At 38.5% G+C, this 24,388-nt stretch overlaps 1 protein-coding gene across 1 annotated transcript in view; it reads left to right on the top strand.

Annotated features, from left to right (window-relative positions):
* Positions 1–5,264: 5,264 nt before the first annotated feature.
* Positions 5,265–24,388, top strand: part of notch1b (notch receptor 1b) — a 43,878-nt gene continuing 24,754 nt past the window's right edge. The window contains exons 1-4 of the mRNA XM_057359135.1: positions 5,265–5,538; positions 6,534–6,606; positions 22,959–23,221; positions 23,311–23,649. Coding sequence (XP_057215118.1) covers positions 5,481–5,538; positions 6,534–6,606; positions 22,959–23,221; positions 23,311–23,649 — 733 coding nt within the window. The 5' untranslated portion in view covers positions 5,265–5,480. The remainder of the gene's footprint in view (positions 5,539–6,533; positions 6,607–22,958; positions 23,222–23,310; positions 23,650–24,388) is intronic.

Below are 24,388 nucleotides of genomic sequence, written 5' to 3'. Positions count from 1 at the left end.
AATTAAGGTCATGGTTGTTTTAACATCCAGTCTGTTTCTAAAAATTCCATGGAAAAATGCCCTATAATTAATTTTTTCTCTGCTGTTAAATATAAAAGCAAACTTTTGCATTTTATCCCTAAATAGACAATATGGTCATTCTTCAAATGACGTAAAAATGGTCCAGAAAAACGTCCTGCTTTCTTAATCACTACAGAAAATACAACCAAAAGACTATTCAAAACAATTTAAAATGTTAAACAAATACGTTTAAGATTTAATATGTACGATTAAAAAATACCAGTAATAAATAACCGAACTGAAACCAGAAGTGCTTCTAATCTGGACCAGTGTTTACATCTTGCAAAGTGGTCTATAATATATTCTTTACATTTACAATCTTAACTGGTTTGAGACACTTAACCAATTACATACTACATGGAAAAAAGACAAGTTGCTAACCTGACAAAGGGAAATGCCCAAACTGAAAGGCAAGCCAATGTCAAACATTGCGAGTACATGCAGGTGCCAGATTGGATGTCAGTTCTCACACTCCTGATGCCAGTTTTAAGTGTGGGAAGTGTTTTTGCATGTCCACACACAACTCCAATTATCTCCTTATCATGAGCACCACCTCCACAGGCTCTAGTTTTCCCCGGCCGGCCCTCAGGTCATGCTGCACCTCCAGACATTTTATTTTACCCTCATCTCACCTGCAGCCTTTTGACAAACAGACACAAATGCACAAACACACATGTACAAAGGATTACAGAATACCAAAAGGATTTGAAGAACAAACACTGTAGGTGTTAAAATATGCAGGTCACACCCTTTGCTTTCTAAGTACACAAATATGCCAGTCTTGTTTGTTGGAGAGACCAACATTCTTAAGCTTTCTTTCAAATGTCTCAATAAAAGTTTATAGCTTTTCATGACAGAGATTATATTCACCCAGATTAATGTCTTTTTTTGTTGACTAAACAAAATAAAAGTCAATGCAACATGTCACCTCATGTTGCATTGCCGTTCTCTTAAAGTGATACTTCCTACTACGCTAGTCAATGGGTTTTAAGATCTGTTTTGTTATAAGCATTATTCCAAATATCTTTCTCTGTGTTCATCAGAACAAAGAAATTTAACTACATTTGGAAAAACTCGAAATAAGGTGTAACATGATGACAGAATTTTCATTTTTTCCCATCCCTTTAAGATAGTTTTAAACAAAAACATAAATCTATCTTAATAATAGAAGGTTCAGTCTTGGCACTAACAAATTTATCATCTTTGAAACTCAGCACCAGTTCTTTTATGTCAAAGGCTTTCCTGTAGCTCAGTGGTTAGGGCGCTAGCAACGCCAATGTCGTGGGTACAATCCCAGTTGCGTGATGACGTCAGACTCGAAACACCAAGGATTTAGTGAGAGCACACACTCAGGAACAAATGTATAGTATAATGCTATGAAGTAAGCTTTGAATATAAGCATCTGCCAAATACTTAAATATAAAGGTAATGTTAAGGCTACTACCTTTAAAACCATAGTAAATTTTGAGAGATGGGTCTTGGACATCGGTGTGCGTTTCCCAAAAGCATCATTACCAAACTAGTTTTACTATTTAGCGTTAAGTAAACAACAATGTGTAGTATCTTATTTTCCTTACGTTCGTCGTGTGAAGAGTGCGCATTGCGCATGTGCCTAGCACGTGTGCCTTGACGAAGAAAACGTGCAATGGAAACAAACACGTGAAAATAAAGCAAAACAGCGAAAACCAACAATAACGAAGTGATTCTCAGATGTCATGATCATTATTTACAGCAAAATCGCTTAAAAAAGCAGTTGAGAAATGCTGTGCACAAAGCTACTTTTTGACCTATACGGAAAAAATACACGTAAATAGCGCACTATTCTTGCAATCGGCTTAAATGATTTGCAATAATCTGACATTTATTTAATTTCCACAGACGTGTTTACTCCAGCACCTGCGTGACGTCATTGTCTTGTGGACTCATACCAGGATGAGACTATTGCACAGGTACACAAAATTTTGATTGTATAAAGACCACAGATTTAGTAGCTAAATATTGTCTACGAACCAATCTTTTATCATTTATTTTGTTGATCGTGATCTATCTATGTTGTTAAAAACATATTTTACCAGGAGGGCACTTATCCAGCTTATTTTGATCAGATTTTTGACAAGGTTGCTAACTAGTACATTCATTCTCTGGAAGTCAAAACCCCTTAATGAAAATAAAACTGTACTTTAAGTGCACATACTATTGTTAAACCAGAGGTTTGGTCAAATTCGGTACAAAAAGGTATTTAAATATGTGTGGCTGTCATCTACAGTTATACATGCATCCCATCATAATTTGTATCGCCATCTTTTTTAAAGTCGTCCTAGTGCTCATTGGTCGAGATCAAATGAAGAAATATCAATACCGATATATCGTAGTTAATAGTAATAGTATAAAGATAAGTGGTCAGTTCAAATAATACACAACTATTTGGTTCTAAAGTCTATGATCTTAGATCAAAATCAGTCTGAATATGGTTTGTTTATTGGAGGCATAACTGCAAAGCAGATGTCCCTATTTTTCTCTTCCTTTGTCTCCAGAAATCTGCCATATTTGTCCCTGTGGTTCACAGCTACGAAGCTCTGGGACTTTCCCGTTTTGCTTAGAGAAAGTTAATAACCTCTGTGTGTAGTGATTCAATACATGTGCTGCTTTTATATTGCACCATTCTGTAAGAACAGATAACAGAAGCCTGCTTTCACAAGTCTTTGGAGAAGCAAGTGGGAGCTCACTAGAGTTCTCACCTCTTAATTCAATTAAGACCCTTTCCGTCCTTTGTGTCTTCATTTTATTTTCATACTTCAATCACAATATTGGCTGATCATGAAGCACTTTGACTTCATCAACTGAACCAGTTGTGACTATGCAACAACTTCCACCCCCGGGCACACTTTATCATTAACCAGCACCGCTCATGCAAATCAAAGAGAGAAATATCTGTGGCCTTGAATTGCATCTTCAAACTGGGAGACAAAAGTTTTGTATGGTGCAAAGGTAACAAGTGGAAATAATTATAGTATATATATTTAACCTTAAAGGAATAATTCAGAAAATTCTGTCATCATTTTACAAACCCGATTCCAAAAAAGTTGGGACACTGTACAAATTGTGAATAAAAACAGAATGCAATGATGTGGAAGTTTCAAATTTCTATATTTTATTCAGAATACAACATAGATGACATATCAAATGTTTAAACTGAGAGAATGTATCATTTTAAGGGAAAAATAAGTTGATTTTAAATTTCATGGCATCAACACATCTCAAAAAAGTTGGGACAAGGCCATGTTTACCACTGTGTGGCATCCCCTCTTCTTTTTATAACAGTCTGCAAACGTCTGGGGACTGAGGAGACAAGTTGCTCAAGTTTAGGAATAGGAATGTTGTCCCATTCTTGTCTAATACAGGCTTCTAGTTGCTCGACTGTCTTAGGTCTTCTTTGTCGCATCTTCCTCTTTATGATGCGCCAAATGTTTTCTATGGGTGAAAGATCTGGACTGCAGGCTGGCCATTTCAGTACCCGGATCCTTCTTCTACGCAGCCATGATGTTGTAATTGATGCAGTATGTGGTCTGGCATTGTCATGTTGGAAAATGCAAGGTCTTCCCTGAAAGAGACGACGTCTGGATGGGAGCATATGTTGTTCTAGAACTTGGATATACCTTTCAGCATTGATGGTGCCTTTCCAGATGTGTAAGCTGCCCATGCCACACGCACTCATGCAACCCCATACCATCAGAGATGCAGGCTTCTGAACTGAGCGCTGATAACAACTTGGGTTGTCCTTGTCCTCTTTAGTCCGGATGACATGGCGTCCCAGTTTTCCAAAAAGAACTTCAAATTTTGATTCGTCTGACCACAGAACAGTTTTCCACTTTGCCACAGTCCATTTTAAATGAGCCTTGGCCCAGAGAAAACGCCTGCGCTTCTGGATCATGTTTAGATATGGCTTCTTTTTTGACCTATAGAGTTTTAGCCGGCAACGGCGAATGGCACGGTGGATTGTGTTCACCGACAATGTTTTCTGGAAGTATTCCTGAGCCCATGTTGTGATTTCCATTACAGTAGCATTCCTGTATGTGATGCAGTGCCGTCTAAGGGCCCGAAGATCACGGGCATCCAGTATGGTTTTCCGGCCTTGACCCTTACGCACAGAGATTGTTCCAGATTCTCTGAATCTTTGGATGATATTATGCACTGTAGATGATGATAACTTCAAACTCTTTGCAATTTTTCTCTGAGAAACTCCTTTCTGATATTGCTCCACTATTTTTCGCCGCAGCATTGGGGGAATTGGTGATCCTCTGCCCATCTTGACTTCTGAGAGACACTGCCACTCTGAGAGGCTCTTTTTATACCCAATCATGTTGCCAATTGACCTAATAAGTTGCAAATTGGTCCTCCAGCTGTTCCTTATATGTACATTTAACTTTTCCGGCCTCTTATTGCTACCTGTCCCAACTTTTTTGGAATGTGTAGCTCTCATGAAATCCAAAATGAGCCAATATTTGGCATGACATTTCAAAATGTCTCACTTTCAACATTTGATATGTTATCTATATTCTATTGTGAATAAAATATAAGTTTATGAGATTCGTAAATTATTGCATTCCTTTTTTATTCACAATTTGTACAGTGTCCCAACTTTTTTGGAATCGGGTTTGTATTTATATGTTGTTTAAAACCTGTATATGACTTATGTTGATATGATATGACTTATGTTGATATGATATGTTAAGTGGTTTTGTGTTCATAAAGTTTAAGTCGAGCTTTTGAAAATTTTGTAAATATCATTTTGTTCTGCAGAAGAAAGAAAGTCAGGTTTGGAATGACATGAGAGTGAATAAATGATGAAATAACTGGGTGAACATTTAGTTCACTCTCGTCAATAAAAATTCGCGAAGCAGAGAGAAAATGTGTTGTTTATTTTATAACACTTTATTTAAAGTAAAAATGATTTGGTATTTATTTATAAATTCATATTTGGATGGGTGTTTTATGAGTTAGGCTGTCAAAGATGATAAAACAAAAGATGGTAAAATATTGATTTAAATGTGTGCCGATGATTTTCCCGCTTGTTTGTTTTGAAATCCCCAGGCCAGTTTAAAGGGAGGGCGTGTTTTTCCCACTAGCCTTTCAGAAAGTTTGTCATGTAAATGAATAGCTCGTAAAGCAGTGGCGGAAGGAGCGCGCCTCTGGATGAGAGCCGGAGAATGAAGACTTGAATACATGAGCTCATTCACACAGCTCACACCGCACGAGCAGCAGCGCACGAGCAGCAGCACACGAGCTCGCGGAAACGCGCCACAAGTGCCGTTTTGGGATATATTCTTTATACCTGCGTGATTATTTCCTTTTCCCGAAGAGACCCAATGTTGGATATATGTTAAGCGTGCGTGGGATCCCACAACCATCCATAAGAAGGAATGCATCTTTTCCTTGTGAAACTAATTCTTCTGATATCACTCGTTACTTTGACGCAAGGTAGGTTTCATCTGTTGATTTTCTCGTCATGCTTTTTAGGATACCCAACAATTAGATTAAGTTAAGAACGAGTGTGTTTCTGCCATTTATCGCGAATGAAACGCGTGGTTTAAGGAGAAATCACTTGTTGCGCACTGATGTCAGCAGACTGTTTATCCCGTGGCGAATTTGAAGTTGTGTTCTTGGACAACTTTGTGACCCCTTCCGAAAATAACCATGGTTTTACTACACTCAGTAGGCTATAGTAGTTTAACTATTTGTAATATTCCACAGTTTAACCAAAAATGTACGATTCTCTCTCTACAGTAGCAAATTAACCATTATATTTACAGTAATATTACTGTAATGCAAATGATAATCAGTCTGCCAAAATGCTTACTTTTACTCAAAACAATTTCGGTTAGTTTTCCTGTTGGGCTTGCACACAAATTGATCAAAACTGTTTTCGATTAAATCTGCCAAACACGTACCTAACGTTACAAAGTTACACGACTTTTATTTGACAGAAAAGTTACGCATTTATGTATTTTACGCACGTGTTCTTTTACAAGAGCACATCACTTCGAATCGGATAGACAAGTGAACGGAGCTTTTATGATTCATTGTCTCGTGACTTCTAATATCAATCCCACGCTATCGAGTTCAATGGCCATAGACAACTCGAGTTTGAGTGAAGTTTCACTCGAAACACTTTAGCAGCCCAATGCTACCAACCAAATATAGTGCATTCCCCAGAACAGCTGCCTGGTGAAGAATGCGCCCTGTCAGTTCCCTCTGTCCACAAACATCACTTTAGGGTATTAGGAGACACACTTTCTCACTGGATCTTGTCCTGTGTCTTACCAACTTTTACTTGGCTTGTGACTAAACAACTTCACTAATATCGCCTAATTTATATTTTGTATATATTTATATATATGACACTAGTCATTTTGTATATATGTTAGATTAAGATAAGATGATGCAACACTGAAGTGTATTACTCTGTTTTCCAGGCCTCGAATGTTCTGAAAAATGTCTAAATGGTGGTACGTGTGAACCGACTCCAGACGGGAGAGGAGAATGCAGGTGAGTAAACAGAACTCAATTACATACAATCGCTTGGTTTGAACCGTGACAAAACCCTGGAGACATTTAAAATCGGTGCTTTGAATTGTGCAGTGCATTGCTTTGATATTTTCACCAGATCCACTTCCAAAAGTTTTGCTTTTCATCAATGCCTTTGGACTCCCAGAATATTTGCATTCAATCTAAATTCCAGCCTCGCCAAAAACAGAAAAGTGTGCTTCTCTCCTTGAAGCTAATGAATGACATGCCCAAACACTGATGAAGAGAGTCTAGGGCAAACCCCATCCCCCGCCCCAACCCCCCCCCTTCGTCTGGTCGTGAGTATGGACCCACTTCTCCAGCCCGAGTCTCAGAGACACTCGGAGCCCTAAATCTTATTTTGCTTTTCTTTTATGGGACGACAGCTGGGGTTTGCCAGAAGCTCGGTGGCCATTGTTCTCCAGTCTAGATTAATTCTGTGTGACTAATCTGTTTGAGGCTTCCCAGAATGCCAGAGGCCCCCCCGTGCGCCCTGCCCCTGCTCGGGTGTTTTGTCCCATTTTGAATGCCCATTCACTTGCTGTGATTTACATTAGAAGGACAGATGGCAATAGAGTGTAATTTGACTGGATGTTTTCATAATTGGTAGCAATGCACCAGTGAAAAAATCAAGAGCAAACAGGTTGCCTCGGCGTGCATAGCTTCACATTCTCTAATGCCAGCATACAGACGCTCGCGCACACACCGCTGCATTTGCCCAGATTGTGTTGGTTTGATTCGCTAATAGGGTTAACTCTCCTCGGCTCTCTGTACTTTCCTACTTGCATTTAGCAGGATTAGATTGCAAGCGTTTGGCTGGGCTAGAATTGTTTTTCTCTGGTTATCACTAAGTTTATCAGGGTGGCTGCGGAGGAGCACACTAGACAGGCTCATTTGAAACGGGTTGGTGGCGGCTCTGTTTTTAGGACCGCGCACACACGGAGCCGCACAGGCGATGGGCCACATTTTAATTCTGTCTGGCAGCCTCCCTGCCTCAGTCGGGCCACAAAGCCACCATTGTGTCCTGTCATACTCAGACTCCTCTAATTAAACATAGAGAGCCGCTCTCTCGCTCAGGATGGCACGTTAGTATGTCTGGTACCTTTAATCTACTGTTCGAATGGAACTTGTGGACAGGCCACTCATTTCAGCAATGTGTCTGACCAACTGTGGCAAAACGTGAGTTCATAGATCAGTTCTGGCCGAATTGTTGCGCTAATCACATGAATCCATTGTGTTTGCCCTGAAATGCTCGGTGACATATTTTGTTCGTCTTGCTTGGCTACGTCGAAAGTATGAAAAGTGAAAATTGTTTTGAAAATCTTCTTGGGTAACCTTAGGTTAGATTGATTTAATAGTACAATTTAAATTATAACTTTTTAGGAGGTGGCTAATTTGTATGATCATTTTTTGGGCCCTATTGTCCACGTACAACGCGCTTTTACTTTACTTATTACACAGAGGGAAGCGCAGCAGCACACAAACATGCCAAATATAAAAAATAAATGGATTACAACGTAAAAGATTATTATTGTGTATATAAAGATAAAAATCCAGCTTGTCATGTAGATGATCTGCTCGTGCGTGAGGTTAAAGCGCGCGAGCAGATAATCTACATGACAAGCTGGATTTTTATCTTTATGATTTTTATCTTATGCGTTTCCTCTCTAGAGAAGCGTCCAGTCTTTGCTCTTGCAAATTCTGCCGTGTAAGTAGCAAATCCGCCATGGCGCGAGCGCAACTGGCTCTTAAAGGGAATGAGAGATGAGACTCTGATTGGTTAACTGCACGTTACGCCCAAAAAAACACCCATTACTCATTAAGAGAATCGGGGACAACACGTTTAGACCACGCGCCCGGCGCGCCGACCGTTTTCCCGTCGTTAAATTAGCAAAAGTGGATTTTTCGTGCGCTTTAAACCATGCGCTTAGATCGTGAAAATAGGGCCCTTAATGTTTAAGTATCAACTTTTGTGCCAAAAATAGATGCGTTTAGGGGTGGGGTTAAGGTGGGGCTTCATTATTGCTAATTTCTAATAATCAAACATTATTGGGCGTTTCACATTCTAGGAATTCATAGGAATTAACCACTTCATTCAGTTCAGGCCATTAAAACTAGCTACTTTAATATAAAATAAAATGTTTTTAGTTTGCATGTCACATCATTTGCTCATTGACATTTTTTTGGTTGGTTGGATAAATAGATTTTATTTTGATCAAATGTACTACAGAATGATAATAAGAAAAAAACGGACAGTAATTTGATGTCCCGCACCAAGAAGTAAAATCTATGAGCTACAGGAAGACCATATGCTTCAGGTCTCATATTTTAGTCATGTCTTTCAGCTACTCTATATCAAAGATGTGTTGCTTCTACTTCACATTCCACGGCAGGAATATGAAACACTGATATCTGGCACTTTGACAGGCATCTAAAGCAGTGAGCTGTTATCTTTGACGCTTTGGCAAGGCCCGAAACACAACTGACAGTAATGCTAAGCAGCTTCCACATCTGAATTCCTCGTACGTATGAGGGACGACAGATTCGAATCAAAAGGATTAAAGTTCGACAAGAAGATGAGAGATGCAGCACTGGATGGAGAACCTAGAAAGGTTCACATGCAGTGTTTCCCCTAGGTTTACGGCTTTGGCGGGGGCTGCGGTCTCTAAATTTTTTTGCGGCGGAGGTCCGGACAATACGTTTTTAAATAAATAATGTTAAATCAATCAATCTAATGTTTTATCAGGCCATTTATGTTATATTCTGATAGCCACAGTCTGTATGAAACATAGAAGGTCTGGTAACTGAGAAAATGTGTTGTAGGCTCTGGTGCTGAAGCGAAGTCCCAGTGGTCTATTTTAATATTTAAAAAACTACTGACAGCAAACTGTAACAACTGAAATAAATATAGCATGAGCAGGAGTAACGTTACTTACAAAGTTACTAACAGCCTTTCCATGCCATTCATACTAGAACTGATTCTAAATATTCTTTCCAATTAAAACATGATTCACAATGAATTGCTCTTAACATGCTGATTATTTATGCTATTAATATCATAAATGCTACATGTAGATACAAGACGTTATGTTTTATAATCAGAGGAGAATTGTAAAGGCGCGACCACGTAGAAACAGAAATGCCGCCATGTAAATAAGATAAATACCATAAAGCTATTTAGTTTGTTTAATACGAGAACAAGGTATAGACATGTTATATAGGAAAGGTAACCTTAAATGACTTCTCTTGTGATCTAACGCAACATAAACATTTCAATTAACTTGACCTTCAAGGGGGGCGGGAGGTGCCGTTGGAGGGGCGGGGCACCCCCCTAAGGTAATGGTAGGGGAACTCAGACCTTCCGACTGAGTCTGTTGAAGTTGTGTTCAGAATGACCTCGCTGTCTTCCTATTGGCTCCCCATAGGGTCATAAAGATTTGAATACAGAGCTAAAATGTTTGGTGTGGAAACACGTTGTAAACCATCACTATTGAGTGTCCATCTCACACTTGACCACATGGAAATCTAGTGCACTATTACAGTTTTGTTGTAGTGTTTGTGGTTATGAGATAATAGTGGGCAACGTTTCTGAGATTGTCTTGATTTGTAACTTTTCTATTAAAATGTGAGTGTTGCTTTTCTTGTGCAAAACTTGCAGCTGCATGTTGCCAGCTTAACCAATTCAGGAGAAAGAAAGCCTTACAATTAAAGGCATAGTTCACCCAAAAATCAACTTTGTGTGATTTTTTACTCACCCACATTACGTTAAACTTGTATAGAGAACTTCCGGCGTCTTCGGAGTACAAATAGAAATATTTAGGTGACATCCGAGAATTTTCCAGGCCTCCTCATTGACATCATGATGTCAGTTTTTGCCAATGTCCAGAGAAGTACTAAAGACATAGTTAAATTGGTCCATCCGCGCATAGTGGCTCAGTTGAATTTTTTTTAAGCGACGAGAATGCTTTATGTGCGAAAAACAAACCAAAATACCTACTTTAAACTATATATTCTCCTCTGTCTTGTCAGTGTAAGGCACGCGTTCACGAGAGCACTTCTTCTTCGTGCGTCTGCATGTAAACACACAGTTGCACTTCCGCGTTGTGAGTCAGAGCGCCGGCGTCCAATAGGGGCAAGCCCCATGCGGCGTTCGGTGCACAAACCTAATACGCATGCGTCAAAGTGCTTTCGTCCAAGAAGACGAAGAAGAAGTTCTCTCGTGAATGGGCACCATACACTGACAAGACAGAGGAGAATATGTCGATTAAATTCGGTGTTTTGGTTTGTTTTTTGCACATAAAGCATTCTCGTCTCTTCAAAAAATTCAACTGAGCCACTATGCCCAGATGGACCAATTTAACGATGTCTTTAGTACTTTTCTGGACATTGGCAAAAACTGACACCATGATGTCAATGAGGAGGCCTTGAAATCTCTCGGATGTCACCTAAATATCTTTATTTGTGCTCCGAAGACGCCGGAAGTTCTCTAAACATGTTTAACGTCATGTGGGTGAGTAAAAAATCACACAAAGTTGATTTTTGAGTGAACTATCCCTTTAATTAATTTGGGATCTCCAAAACACATACCCCAACTTACATGCCAAAGCTTAAACTTATGTACTTAATAATATTAGTTAATTTATAATTTATTATAAAATGTATTGCAAAACATTGCAACATATTGGATATGTAAATCATTTCAATATATCTTGCTGCCTTAGTTACTTGGTTGTTGCAAAGAAAGATACATGTGAGATTTAATATAATTTAATATATTTGAAAAATCTCATATAAAATGGAAATAAACTTTGTATAAAGTAATTAGATACTTTTTTTGATAGTGAATGATATCGATAAAACAGTTAAATATGAATATTCAGTCAATATGCAGATTTTCATTTGCATTAGATGCCAACCGGGTATCATCATTAGTTTGCATGTTTGTGTGTTAAAACCAAAACAGTTGTAAATGACACCACTGACTACGTGCGGTAAACCAAGCAGAGTAATTCAACCAGAACGGCCACTTGTCTGTGCGAGTCACTTTCAATGCAAGCTTTGTTTGCCTTCAAGAGATGAGTTCCTCCAAGTTCCTCTGAGCATTTAGATACAGGAAACACACCCAGTGCCAAAGAAGACAAGTTCCAGTCTCTTATCATATTGAAACAGAGGTAATGTCTTCGTAGAGATGCCGAGTCTCTCAAACTTTATATGGCAGATCATAATGTCTCGATTGACTTGCGTTGGCTCGTCCCCGGCTTGAAATCTGACTCTGCTGTTATGTGCCTTATATTCCTGTCAGGAATTCGGCAAACTTTGATTGTACATTCTGTTATTGCAATGTGTGCTGGATTGTGTGTACAGCTGGCCGAGCACAAAAAGAGAAGAAAACACACCAGGCGCGTGTTGTTTTTGTTTGATGCTTTTGACCTAAGCCATCTGCGTGTGGAACACCGCATTACGAGTGATCGCTATCAAGGTAAATAATTCACAGCGAACAATGCCCGCTACTTACTGCATAATACTCGCTAATGCCTGCGGTTTTCCATTCACCTGTGGCGGTGGCAGATGTTCTGAGGTTTCGCGCAACGTTACGTTGACAGGCGTATGAATAAATAAATCAGTTTCCTCTTAAACATCCTGTATCATTTCCATTTATCACAGAGCATTTGCTCTCTTTCATGTCCCATAAAACAACCAGCAGCCACAGCACTCATTAGAAAAGTATTGGGTGCGTTAATGTCTGTCCCTCAGAGCGAGTTTGGTTCCCATAGGGTCGCTCAGTACTTGGGACAAATAAACACAGTTGTAAGGAACAGATGTCGGCCATCAGGTTCAGGTCTCCTCCCGTGATTACAGAGGTAGTGTGAAGGGCCCCGGTCTCATAAAAAACAGACACGAATCAAGCTAAAGTCCAGACTACAGGAAATTAGGGCTTAAAGGGAGTAGATTTTGCATTATTGTCAGGTCAGCGGTTCAGCCGCCTCCTTAAGAGGACTCGGACAGGTAGCCTCATCACACAAAATGGCTCATGCTGGTTAATACCCTTTAAAAGAACATTCATTTTGAAATAGCAGAAAGGATTTTGGGTTGTCCCTGATTTTAAAACTAAAATTTCAGTTACAATAATGCATTTACAATAGAAGTAAACAAGCAACAAATGTTACAATACAAAATGTTTTGAAAGTGGGCCTTCAACACAAAACATGTTAACATGAGATTAGGGGTGTGATGATTGCGATACAAAAAAGATGCGATATCTGTTTCAATCCTATTGGTTGAGCTTTCAACATGTGATCTTTGTGATTTTTTGTGTGCTTTTACTGCTTTAAAGATCGGGTAACATTCTATTTCATGCATTCTGGCTTCTCATGCTTAACATGGTCAACTTGTTAAAAAACGAGTTGGATGTATGACGAGTATTTCTGTGCTTGATACATTCCTCCAGCACTCCAACATGTTTCGGAAAGTTTTTTATAAGTCTGGATCCCTGTTTCGTAACAGGAATCCTATTCCTTTTATTGGGCAATTCTCCCAGAAAAGCACGCCCACGGCAAGGCGAAAGAAATAGCTCACCCACACGCCAACCGACGAGCGATAGGAAGATCCGCTTATCAAGATTGGCTGCGCTGTGTCAAAATTGGCTGCGCTGTGGGCCTGCAGCTGCAGCTCGTTACTCTTGCGATATTGAGAGAAGTTGAGGTGTGTTTGTTTGTTCACTGGATTTCAATGATAAATGTTATATAAACGTTGGATATAACGCTGGATTTGGAGATCGTTTGAAACTGATAGATGGAGCGGTCCCATTGCTAAAAGATTCCGTACATGAACTGCACGCAGTAAGTCAAACTAAGTCATATGTCTGTGTTTTGTTGGTAACTGGCGCGTACGTGCATAATGTAAAAAACATGAAGGGATTAATGTGCTGTAGTTCCGTCTCCCCTGCCTACCTCCAGCAGCTCGTCTTTTTCTGGAAATAATCGTACAGCTGTATCTCTCTTTTATAAATTTGATCAAACTAAATACTCTTCGAAGATACGACGTATGCAATACTACTGTATAGGTACTCAAGATTAACATGAGATTGGCAGAAACTGCGTATTTTACTCGATCTTTAAGAATTTCTCTCTTAGAGTTTATTTTTATTTTATCTTAAAATTCAGTTTAATTTTTCATATGAATTCTTATCAATTTACATTCAGTTTCAGTTTCATGTTGCCAGTTCAATAACAAAAATGTTATTGACATTTGTTAATGCTTTGAAAATTAATCTGTTAACTTTCAGTCTCATTTTTAAATTATGCTAAAAATATGGTAATACTGTTATATCATGAACCCAGTATCGTGTATTGGATTAAATAGTGGCCCTTATCAGTGAAAATTAGCTTACTAACTTTGTGCATTGTTTTTTTTGTGTTTCTTCTCATTTTCATATGGTTAATTTTTACAGTATTTTATATACATTTCATGCATGAAAGAGCATCCAAGTTAGTTTTTAACTTCATTTTAGTTGTGAGACACGACCCCCTTAACTTCATGACCCTTCAATAGCAGATGGCAGATTGGAGCGCAGTGGGTGGAAACCTCCTGTGTATGAAACTGGCTGAGGGTCAGGTGTCAACAAAGCATCTGCTCTGGCCTGGACAAGCATTGCAGCGCTGCTTAAACCCTGTTGTCATGGGCTACTGGTGGCCGCAGAATGAATTCCATCACTGTCCAGAGAACAAAGGTATTTCTGAGAAGATAGTGGAGGTAGAATATCAGTATCGACTTGACAACAGGGTCATTCACTGGTCAGTAATCAGAAATGAACTAGGGCTTGTTTACAGACCGGTTTAATTACTTTTATGGACTCTTTTTGTGTGAATTAGAGTTGGATGATGTTTTCAGACCTTTGTTTTGAGAGGCTGGAGAGAAAATAATATTTTTTTTGTGCTAGGACATGAGACAAAAAGCTGTAATTGCTGTGAAGGGAAAACAATAATAAAAAAAAATGTAGTACTGTCAAACGATTAATCGCGATTAATCTCATCCAGAATAAAAGTTTGTTTACGTAATATGTGCATAAAATGTCTGTGTACTCTCCATATTAATTTTGTATTTATAAACACATACAAGTATACATATTTAGGATATATTTACATGGATTCACTTATATTTACCAATAATTTAAATTATATATGAATGTTTATTAATTTTTACTTTTTTTTTTAAACATATACGTGTATGTGTTTATAAATACAAAAATAATATGCACAGTACAGACATATATTATGTAAACAAAATCTTTTATTTTTGATTAATTAATAGTTTGACAGCCCTGTCTGGAGTCTGGAGATGCACTTTTTGTATTTGTAAACAGTTGTAAATGATTTTTTCTGTGTTACTATAGGCATGGTAAACATGTAGCCTATTTCTTTTTAAAGGGTAATTCCTCTTTAAATTATCTCCCATTTATTCGATTCCATTGTGATGCTGTTTTGATTTACAGGGATTTAAATAAACCAGCTCTGTGTGTTTTTGTTCTCTAATGTATTTTATCTTAGTACTCTTTTGTGGCTTTAAAAAAACATTAAGCCAGTTAAAGTAGCTTGAGATAGCTAATGTGACAAGCACTTGCCAAGTTAAAGAGCAAACTGGCAGGGTTTCCTTCTGAAGTCCTCAGTGTACTTACCCTAATTCCCCAATGTGTGCTTTACTAACAGGAGCCAGGCCTGCGTAAGTGCCCTATGTATTTATTTACCCCCTCCAGAAGTGAAGCTTTTTTGCCAGAATGGGCAAGACTAGTAGACTTTTAAAGGTGGTGTGATTTTTCGCCGGGTGCCGTTAAGTGCGGCTGCTAGGAGTTTTCCGTTGAGGAGAGCTGTCAGGGTTCGGGACACAGAACAGTGGGGATTATTTAATATAACGGCGCAAACGGTTACATTCCATCAGGGCCACAGACTGTTTAAAACATGTTGTATGGTTTTTCAGACAGCTTTAGTGTATGAGTCAGAATTTGAAATACTTGCATCATATCACTAGACCTGTTTTTGGAAATAAACCGAAAAAGTTTGGGCATTCAGCGACATTTGTGTTTTTGCATTTCAGACTGATGTGTGATATCAAAACAATAATGAAGGGTGTTCTTCATATCAGACATTCTAGGTTATGGATTGGTCAGATGTTTATGGTAGGTTTACAGATCCATTGTCAGAGAATGGATTTGTGGAAATAGAAATTGAATATAAATAAGAAAATTGAATAAAATAATCATGTGTCAGCTAGCACTGCCCTAGCAACCACACAGATCACCCTAGCAACAGCAGAACATACTTATACCTTAGCAGCCACCCACAGCATCTTTGTGTTTTCACTTATTTTTTGTGAATTCTCTTACATGAATTTCACTGGTAGATACATGTAGTCACATGTAGCTTTGGAACTTTTTCCTGTGAATTTTATGGAAATTCCAAGTGAAACATGCGTTGACATGCTGTCCACATGCTGTGATCATTCATATAGTTTTTCTGTAAGCAGTTTGAGTACATATAAAACTGACATTTTAAAACTGAGTACAACACAAAAAGTGACATTTGTTGCACAAATAATTGGTAAATGCAATGCAATTGTACTAATTTTAAATATTGGCATTTTATTGGCTATGGACCACAGAGTTGAAATTAGTCAAACACTACTCATTAATTTAAACAACCAACCACAAAGCATCTCAACCTTCAGCAATAAAAAGAACCCATTTTTTTATTATAAAAGTGGACGGTAAGCCCAGCAATGGAATAAGTGACTCCAGTCTGATCCTATTATACAGATAACCCAGAGAGGATGGGAGGACACTGTGAGGAAGAAGATAGGAGACAGTGAAAAATCATACGTGGTGTTTGGCAAGACCTCTCACAAGCCAAGTAGGAAGGAAGTGACGTTGAGGTAGAAGAAAAAAGAGAAGCCCGGCATGAGGAGACCAGTAGAGCTATAGAGGTGACCAAGAGAGATGGTGGGGAGGGAGAGAAGATGAGGTTTAACAGCTGAATGAGCACTCAGAAGGGTTGGAGGCACCCGGACCGCGCTCAGCACTGCTCTGAATGACTGCAGGAACAATGGGTCTTCATGGAGCCTGTCTGCCCCGCTCTGTGGTGGGCAGGCCATTCACTGCCTGCTGCCTCGACCCTCTTTGGATTCTCTTTGGGAAAGTGTTGCGCGTGTCTATGAGCAGGGAGTTGGGTGCGCTGTAACCAGCAGCTGCCGGTCCCTCATTATCATTTGCACCTGCTCCCCGGGGCCTTTTCCGAAAGCCGACACAGGCGCTCATTGCATTATTCCGACTCAGTGCTGCTGTATGGAGGACCGAGAGTGCCGATTAGCAATAAAACGAAGAATCAATTGATCAATTAAATAATTAAAACATAAAAATGTTAACAAATAAATAACTTTTCAAATTGAGAAATTAATAGACTTATTTAAAATGGTTTATTTAATTTGTGTTTTAAAATGTAGTTTAATTGAACAATAAAACATTAAATAAAAAAAATAATTTTAAATGTAAAAATAAATATATACATTTAAAACTGTTTATTTAATTCATGCTTTAAACGTAAAAAAATAAAAAGTTTTATTGTGCACATTTTAAATGCACATTTTAAATCGCTTTTTAAAAAAGCATTTGCCAAATGCTTTTCTCTCTCTATTTGCCAATTACTTTTCTTTTTCGTTTTGCCAAATGCTTTTCTTTATCCATTTGTCAATCGAGTCAAAAAATGCCATTGGACAGCACACACTTGGGCAACCAATCAGCTTTCGGCTCAGTTTTAGGATACACCCCTTCTCCCACATGTCATACGAAGTAGATGTAAGGCGGAGTTTCATTGGACGGCAAGAAAGACCTACTGCCATTAAAACAGTAACTTTATACCTTGCGCGCCATAACTAAATGACTTTTTTAAAAGTCATTTTTAAAAAGCGATTTAAAATGTTCATTTAAAATGTGCACAATAAAACTTTTTATTTTTTTACGTTTTAAAGCATGAATTAAATAAACAGTTTTAAATGTATATATTTATTTATACATTTAAAATTATTTTTTTTATTTAACGTTTTATTGTTCAATTAAACTACATTTTAAAACACAAATTAAATAAACCATTTTAAATAAGTCTATTAATTTCTCAATTTGAAAAGTTATTTATTTGTTAACATTTTTATGTTTTAATTATTTAATTGATCAATTGATTCTTCGTTTTATTGCAAATCTGCACTCTTGGTCCTCCATACTGCTGATCATAACCGAGTTCAAACCAGACTGATTTTCTATAGCAGATCTCAAATCATTTTTAAAGGGGTAGATCATAAAAAATAACATTTGGTCTAGGGCTGCAACAACTAATCGATAAAATCGATAATAATCGATAATGAAATTCGTTGTCGAACTGCGAGCTGCGCAGTTATAAATCAAGCGCGTCTTCTTCCCTTTTAAAATGACCGTTTTAGATGTGTCTCTCCGTGCAGCATGAGCTGCGCAGTTTTAAAGTCACATGTGTCTCTCCTTGTGGATGCGTCTCTCCGTGCAGCGCGAGATGCGCAGTTTTACAGTCAGATGTGGTTCTCCGTGCAGCGCGAGGTGCGCAGTTTTAAAGTCACATGTGTCTCTTCGTGCAGCGCGAGGTGCGCAGTTTTAAAGTCACAGGTGTCTCTTCGTGCAGCGCGAGGTGCGCAGTTTTAAAGTCACAGGTGTCTCTTCGTGCAGCGCGAGGTGTGCAGTTTTAAAGTCACACGTGTCTCTCCGTGCAGCAGGAGTGACGCAGTTTTAAAGTCACACGTGTCTCTCCGTGGATGCGTCTCTCCATGCGGCACAAGTTGTGCTGTTTTAGAGTCAGACGTGTCTCTCCGTGCATGCGTCTCTCCGTGCAGCGCGAGGTGCGCAGTTTTAAAGTCAGACGTGTTTTGCATGCATCTCTTCAAGCTGCGCAGTTTTAAAGTTTAAAGGGGAGAGGTGTTTTAAATGACAAAATTAAAGATTATATTAGTAAAACCCAATTTGAGGCGTTTGCACTTTGCAAAGTACATAATAGGCTAAATACCCCGTGATTTGGTGGTTTATTTAGTTCAGAGGTGGGTAACGAAGTACTTGAGAACTGTACTTAAGTACACTTTTTGAGTATTTGTACTTAAGTATTACTTTTTCTGTTTACTTTTTACTGTACTTCACTACATTTGAATGACAAATATCTCACTTTTCATGGCACAAAAAAATGATTTCCTTGGCCGACCCTCCCCTCGCTCCCAGGTTTGGGAGAGACTATTGTCAGTTGCTTCTAATATGACACACCGGAATCAACTCACCAGGTGTATTAATTATGGAGACATTCACAACATTTTGGGAGAAGGCTAATGAGTTCAGTTGTGTATACTCTTCCCATATCTGATTTACTTATCATAAGCAAAATATGTAATTACATTTTTATCCGATTAATCGAAAAAATAATCGCCCAACCAATCGATTATCAAAATAATCGTTAGTTGCAGCCCTAATTTGGTCATCATTTATTTCTTGTGTGGAACACAAAGATCTTTTTGAGTGGATTTGTGTTTATATGATGGAAGTCAATGGGTGCCAGTGTTATTTGTGTCTTCGATTGTCTTCATTTGTGTTCTGTTGAAGAAAGTAAGTCATACAGGTTTGTAATGATATGGGTGAAAAAGTCTTAAAGAGGTCTGGTCATGAGGAATCAAAATGAGTGAGCTGGGTGTATTATCAATTTTTTGAATTTATGAAATTTCCTTTCCAATTTAAAAAGAGAAACTAAACTCATTCTGAAGTTTCAAAACTTCCTGACATCAGACAGATGAACACGTGATCATCGATGACACGTCTTTCAGAAACGTTGCCCACCCTGTTCGAAACTGCCGTGGGCCAAATACTTTTCCCATCACACATCAGATCATAAAGGCATTTATTTATTTATTATTAAAATAATAAAAATATTTTAAAAGTGGCTAACAAGTGTTTAATAAAGTGTGAGGTAAGGTTAGGGGGTAGGTAAAAGTTTATTATTATTATAAAAACTTGGCTTTTGCTGACTTGTAGTAGTGTAGTAGCATATAGTGCTAAAAAAATAGAATTTGCACTTGGTGTGAATAGCATCCATCGCACCACTGCCTTATTTTAATAACTGTTGTGTGTTTAAATGTTGGACCATCTCAGTTAAAACGTGGACAAACTCTCTGTCAGCGTTAAGTAGCAGGATGACTTATTTGTACTTTTACAGAACTGGTTATCTCCCAGGTATTATTTCGGCACAAATAGTTTATGCAAGGCGAATCAAACCTGGACCACACAAGTGGCCAATCAATGCTATAATGTAGCTGACCAATGAAATCGAAGCAGAGCGTTGCGGGGTGGGGTTTTTCATTCATGGGTCGGGTTTGCGCTTAACTATTTTGGGGAAAAAATCACGCTTTACACACACATAGTTCCAGGAAATGCCATCGCGATGCATCGTCCCCACCCCTTTCAGCAGTGTTGGGTAAGTTACTCTGAAAAAGTAATTAATTACTAGTTACTAATTACATATTCAATAGTGTAATTAGATTACTGTACAAATTACTCTCTCCAAAAAGTATATAGTTATTACTTATTACTTTCTATATCCTATATCAACCTTGATTAGTTAAGTGATTCAAGGACAGACATGAAAGGGCTCTTTTCATTCATTCAAATAAATAATATTAAACTACATAAAGTACTCTTATTAACTGACCAAAGTATTACAAATGTGAGAATTATACACTAAAGCAAGGATTTTAAAGTTAGACTTTGAATTTTGATGTCAATTCCACTATTTCACACACATATATTACACAAAGTATTTAGTTTAATTACATCAGAAGTAACTGTAATTAAATTACAGAAAAAATAAGAGTAATCCCTTACTTTACTTTTCCCAAGGGAAAAGTAATTAAATTACAGTAACTAATTACTTAGTAACTAGTTACATCCAACACTGCCTTTCAGTTAGATTTGTTTTAAAAATTGGCCACAGTTTTACTTTGCAAAGATTGTGTTATTAAAAAATGAAGGTTAAACCTCTTCAGCCAGCGTCTCATTCCACATGTTAAGATGGCATTTCTTAAAGACGCAGTAGCAAAAAAACAAAGATTGACTTTGATAAATGATATATGATAAATGTGAATAGACCCTTTTAAATATAACTGGGTTTTAGCTGTGGCCATGTTTTTTGACTAAGCTAAGCTTCACAGCTACTTCTTTTGTTGTTGTTGTTGTGGGTTAGCATTGTTTGTGCAGTATCACAAAACTAGCCTTCAGAAATGTGTCACGACCACGGGACAATGAGAGGAAAGGTAGCATTGTGGGTCGCAGTGGAGTTCCCACAGGGCACTTAATGGTTTTGTCGTGCCTGGTTCTCAGTCCCCTGTGTTTTCTTTTCTCGGTTGAAGTTATTGGCCGTCCTAATCCTGTGAGAGACGCAGGAAAAACATCCACCCTGCAGAGGGGGCCCTGTTCGGATCAGAGAACAGTGCGTGGGGAATGTGTTGAGATACTGAGGCTCAGTCCCCCCCACCCGCGGCCACAAACATGGCTTAGGTATTCCAGAGGCTCAGGACAACTTTAGCTTTTTTGCAAAAGGTTATTTTAGCATAGTCATGTTGGGGGGCCTCTTTCTTGTCACCGAGTAAAATCGGCAAAAGATTACTTTCAAGCCAACCCAGGAAGAGCCTGTTATGAAGTCTGTATGCCTCCGTTAGACAGTTGCTTCTGTATTCCCAAGGTCCAGATTGATGGCGCAGAAAGTCTGTACTGTAGAAGAATAGCAAGCATTCAGGTGGCTTTGAAGTTCTGATAATGTTAGTTCTGGGTTCAAAGACCCGTGTACAGACGCTGCCTTGTCTTTTGAGTGAATGAATTCAGATTCATTCAGAAAGGCTGAGGTGCTCAAATTTGATCCTGAGAGGTGCTGATGGATGGCTGCCTTTTCATGGCTCTGAAACACGATTAAACCTGTAAGCCAGTTTTTGCTAGATCTTCGAGGGGACCCTAAACGTTCAGACAACGTTCATTTTTTAGTTTATACGTTTCCTTTAGACTTGCTTGAAAATATTTAATATGAAATAAAGATTCCAGTCAGGCCAGTGTCCCAGAAATGCCCCTCATGGGGGTTGCCATGTTATAACTAGTGAAACCTACATTTTGTTAGGAACCCTTTTCATTGTAGTGGTCATCTTGTTGGCCAGTTGTTTTATTTATACAACTTATTTTTTTATACATTGTAATGGACTGTTTTTCTTAGCAGCTTTAAAGGGATAGTTCACCCAAAAATCAATATTCTTTCAACATTTTCTCACCCTCATGTCATTCCAAACCTGTATGACTTTCCATACTCTGCAAAAAGCACAAAATACGATATTTTGAAGAATGCTGGTAACCAAACAACATAAGCCCTCATTGACTCATACTACAGAGACATTTCTCAAAGGATAAATAATGTATTATAATCTACAGAGTAAAACTGTAATATGAGAATATTCAATGTTGAATGTATTCAATATTTTTCTTAAACTGTAGGTAGCCATTTAAAAGCATTGTGGCAGGGTCATATTTAACTTGCTTTTGCAATAATGAACAGCAGGCTGTACAATAGCTCTTGTTTTGCTGGTTTGTAATGTTGAAGTAATTTTGGGTGGTCCTGGACTGAATAAATATTTCTATACTGTCTGTTCTGAGTACTGTTAAAACACTATTTTTGGGGGTCATGCCATTACTCATTAGTGTAAATCTGAAGTGTATTTGTGACTCAAAGAGTCCTAGTGAAGAGTGTTTAGTGTCAGGTTTTTACTTTTTGTACAAATTGTAAGATCTGCAGTCTTTATCCTACCCATGTAAAGAAACAAATAAAGCTTAGTCTAAAATGATTTAGACCATCATAAACCTAAGCCAAAGAAAATGACATGTGTTTTTGTCGCTCAGTTGGTACAGCATTGCAATAAAGGTCCAGTTTATGAAATTTAGTGGCATCTAGCTGTAAGGTTGCGAATTACAACCAATGGCTCATTACACTCCTCCCTCTCCCTTTCGAAGCACTACTGTGCCTGACACAGAACTAAGATGTCGTCACGTTTTCGCTTCTTTGCCGAAGGGGATAACATATTCACACATTGGACCTTTAATGATGACAGGGTCATTGGTTCACATCCCAGGCAATGCTATAGTTATTTTGGGTATATGCTACTGAAAAATGCACAAATGGCCTTAAATAACGATAAACACTAAGTATCCCAAATATTTGGCATACATGCTAATGTACATGGGTGTTTTCACTTTGCAGATGTCTGGAGCTGTTTGCCGGGCCAGCATGCCAATTCCGCAACCCCTGCTTCCACTCGCCATGCAGAAACAGCGCCACGTGCCGTGTTATTACTCAGGTCAACAAGGTAGACTTTGTCTGCAACTGTCGCTTGGGCTACTCGGACCGATTGTGCCTCACCCCCACCGATAACGTGTGCCTTAGCTCCCCGTGTCGAAACGGGGGCACCTGCGAACTCACCAGCATCCACAGCTACAAATGTAAATGCCCACCGGGCTGGTCAGGTAAGAACGTAATCTTATGTTTGTTATGGGGACGTTTGCATTAAAACTGCAAACAATAACATATTTCGTCCTTATGTTTTTGTCCATAGGTAAAAACTGCCTGCAAGCCGATCCTTGTGCCTCAAATCCATGTGCCAACGGTGGTCAGTGCAGTCCCTTCGATTCCGACTACATCTGCCACTGCACGCCCTTCTTCTCAGGCCAAACCTGCAGGCAAGATGTCAACGAGTGCGCCCAGATTCCATCACCCTGCAAGAACGGCGGCGTGTGTGATAACGAGGTGGGCACGTATCGCTGCAGCTGCCCGGCGGAGTACACGGGGAAACTTTGCGAGACCCTCTATCAGCCCTGCAACCCCTCTCCGTGCCTTCACGGAGGAACTTGCGTACAGAAGGGGGAGACCAGCTATGAGTGCTCCTGTTTGCCAGGTACTTAATAATAATAATAATAATAATTCATTACATTTATATAGCGCTTTTCTGCCTGGGCACTCAAAGCGCTTTTACATGGAAAGGGGGAATCTCCTCAACCACCACCAATGTGCAGCATCCACCTGGATGATGCGACTGCAGCCATATTGCGCCAGAACGCCCACCACACACCACCTTAAAAGCTTCCTTGTTTGTTTCATTAGCGTTAGCATTCATTAGATAGAATAACACATGGTAAGATTTACTCACAGATGACCTTTTATAAGCTTTAAAGCTGCAGTTCGTAACTTTTGCCTCTTTATCGCCATCTCAGTTTGAAACATAAAACTGAAGGTTACTTCATCTTGACATAATCATATGATATCAACATTTCCTTATAAGTTTACATTTGTGAATCAGAGTGAGGGTGTACAGTTTTTAACACTGATGTATTATGTACTAGCTTGATAGCTGAGTTTTTTCATTTTTAACCGATAAAGTTAAATAAATAAAATAAATAGTCTGTTAAATGGAGGTATGGTTTTCATTTGTCCAGTTTACTTTCTTTTTGCCTAGATATTTTACATTTTACTTTTAATAAAATATATATTTATATTATTCTGTAATTTATTTTTAATGTTAGCTATTTCTTGATATTATACTGTATATATCGTCACTGTCCTTCTGAAACCTTGTATGTCCAAATTCTCTGTTTTTTAGGAAATGGAAAAAACACTGAACTTTTTAAATGATTACA

The sequence above is a fragment of the Triplophysa rosa genome, linkage group LG2, assembly GCF_024868665.1.
Source record: "Triplophysa rosa linkage group LG2, Trosa_1v2, whole genome shotgun sequence".
Taxonomy (NCBI): Eukaryota; Metazoa; Chordata; class Actinopteri; order Cypriniformes; family Nemacheilidae; genus Triplophysa; species Triplophysa rosa.
This window is presented reverse-complemented; position numbering and strand designations above follow the sequence as displayed.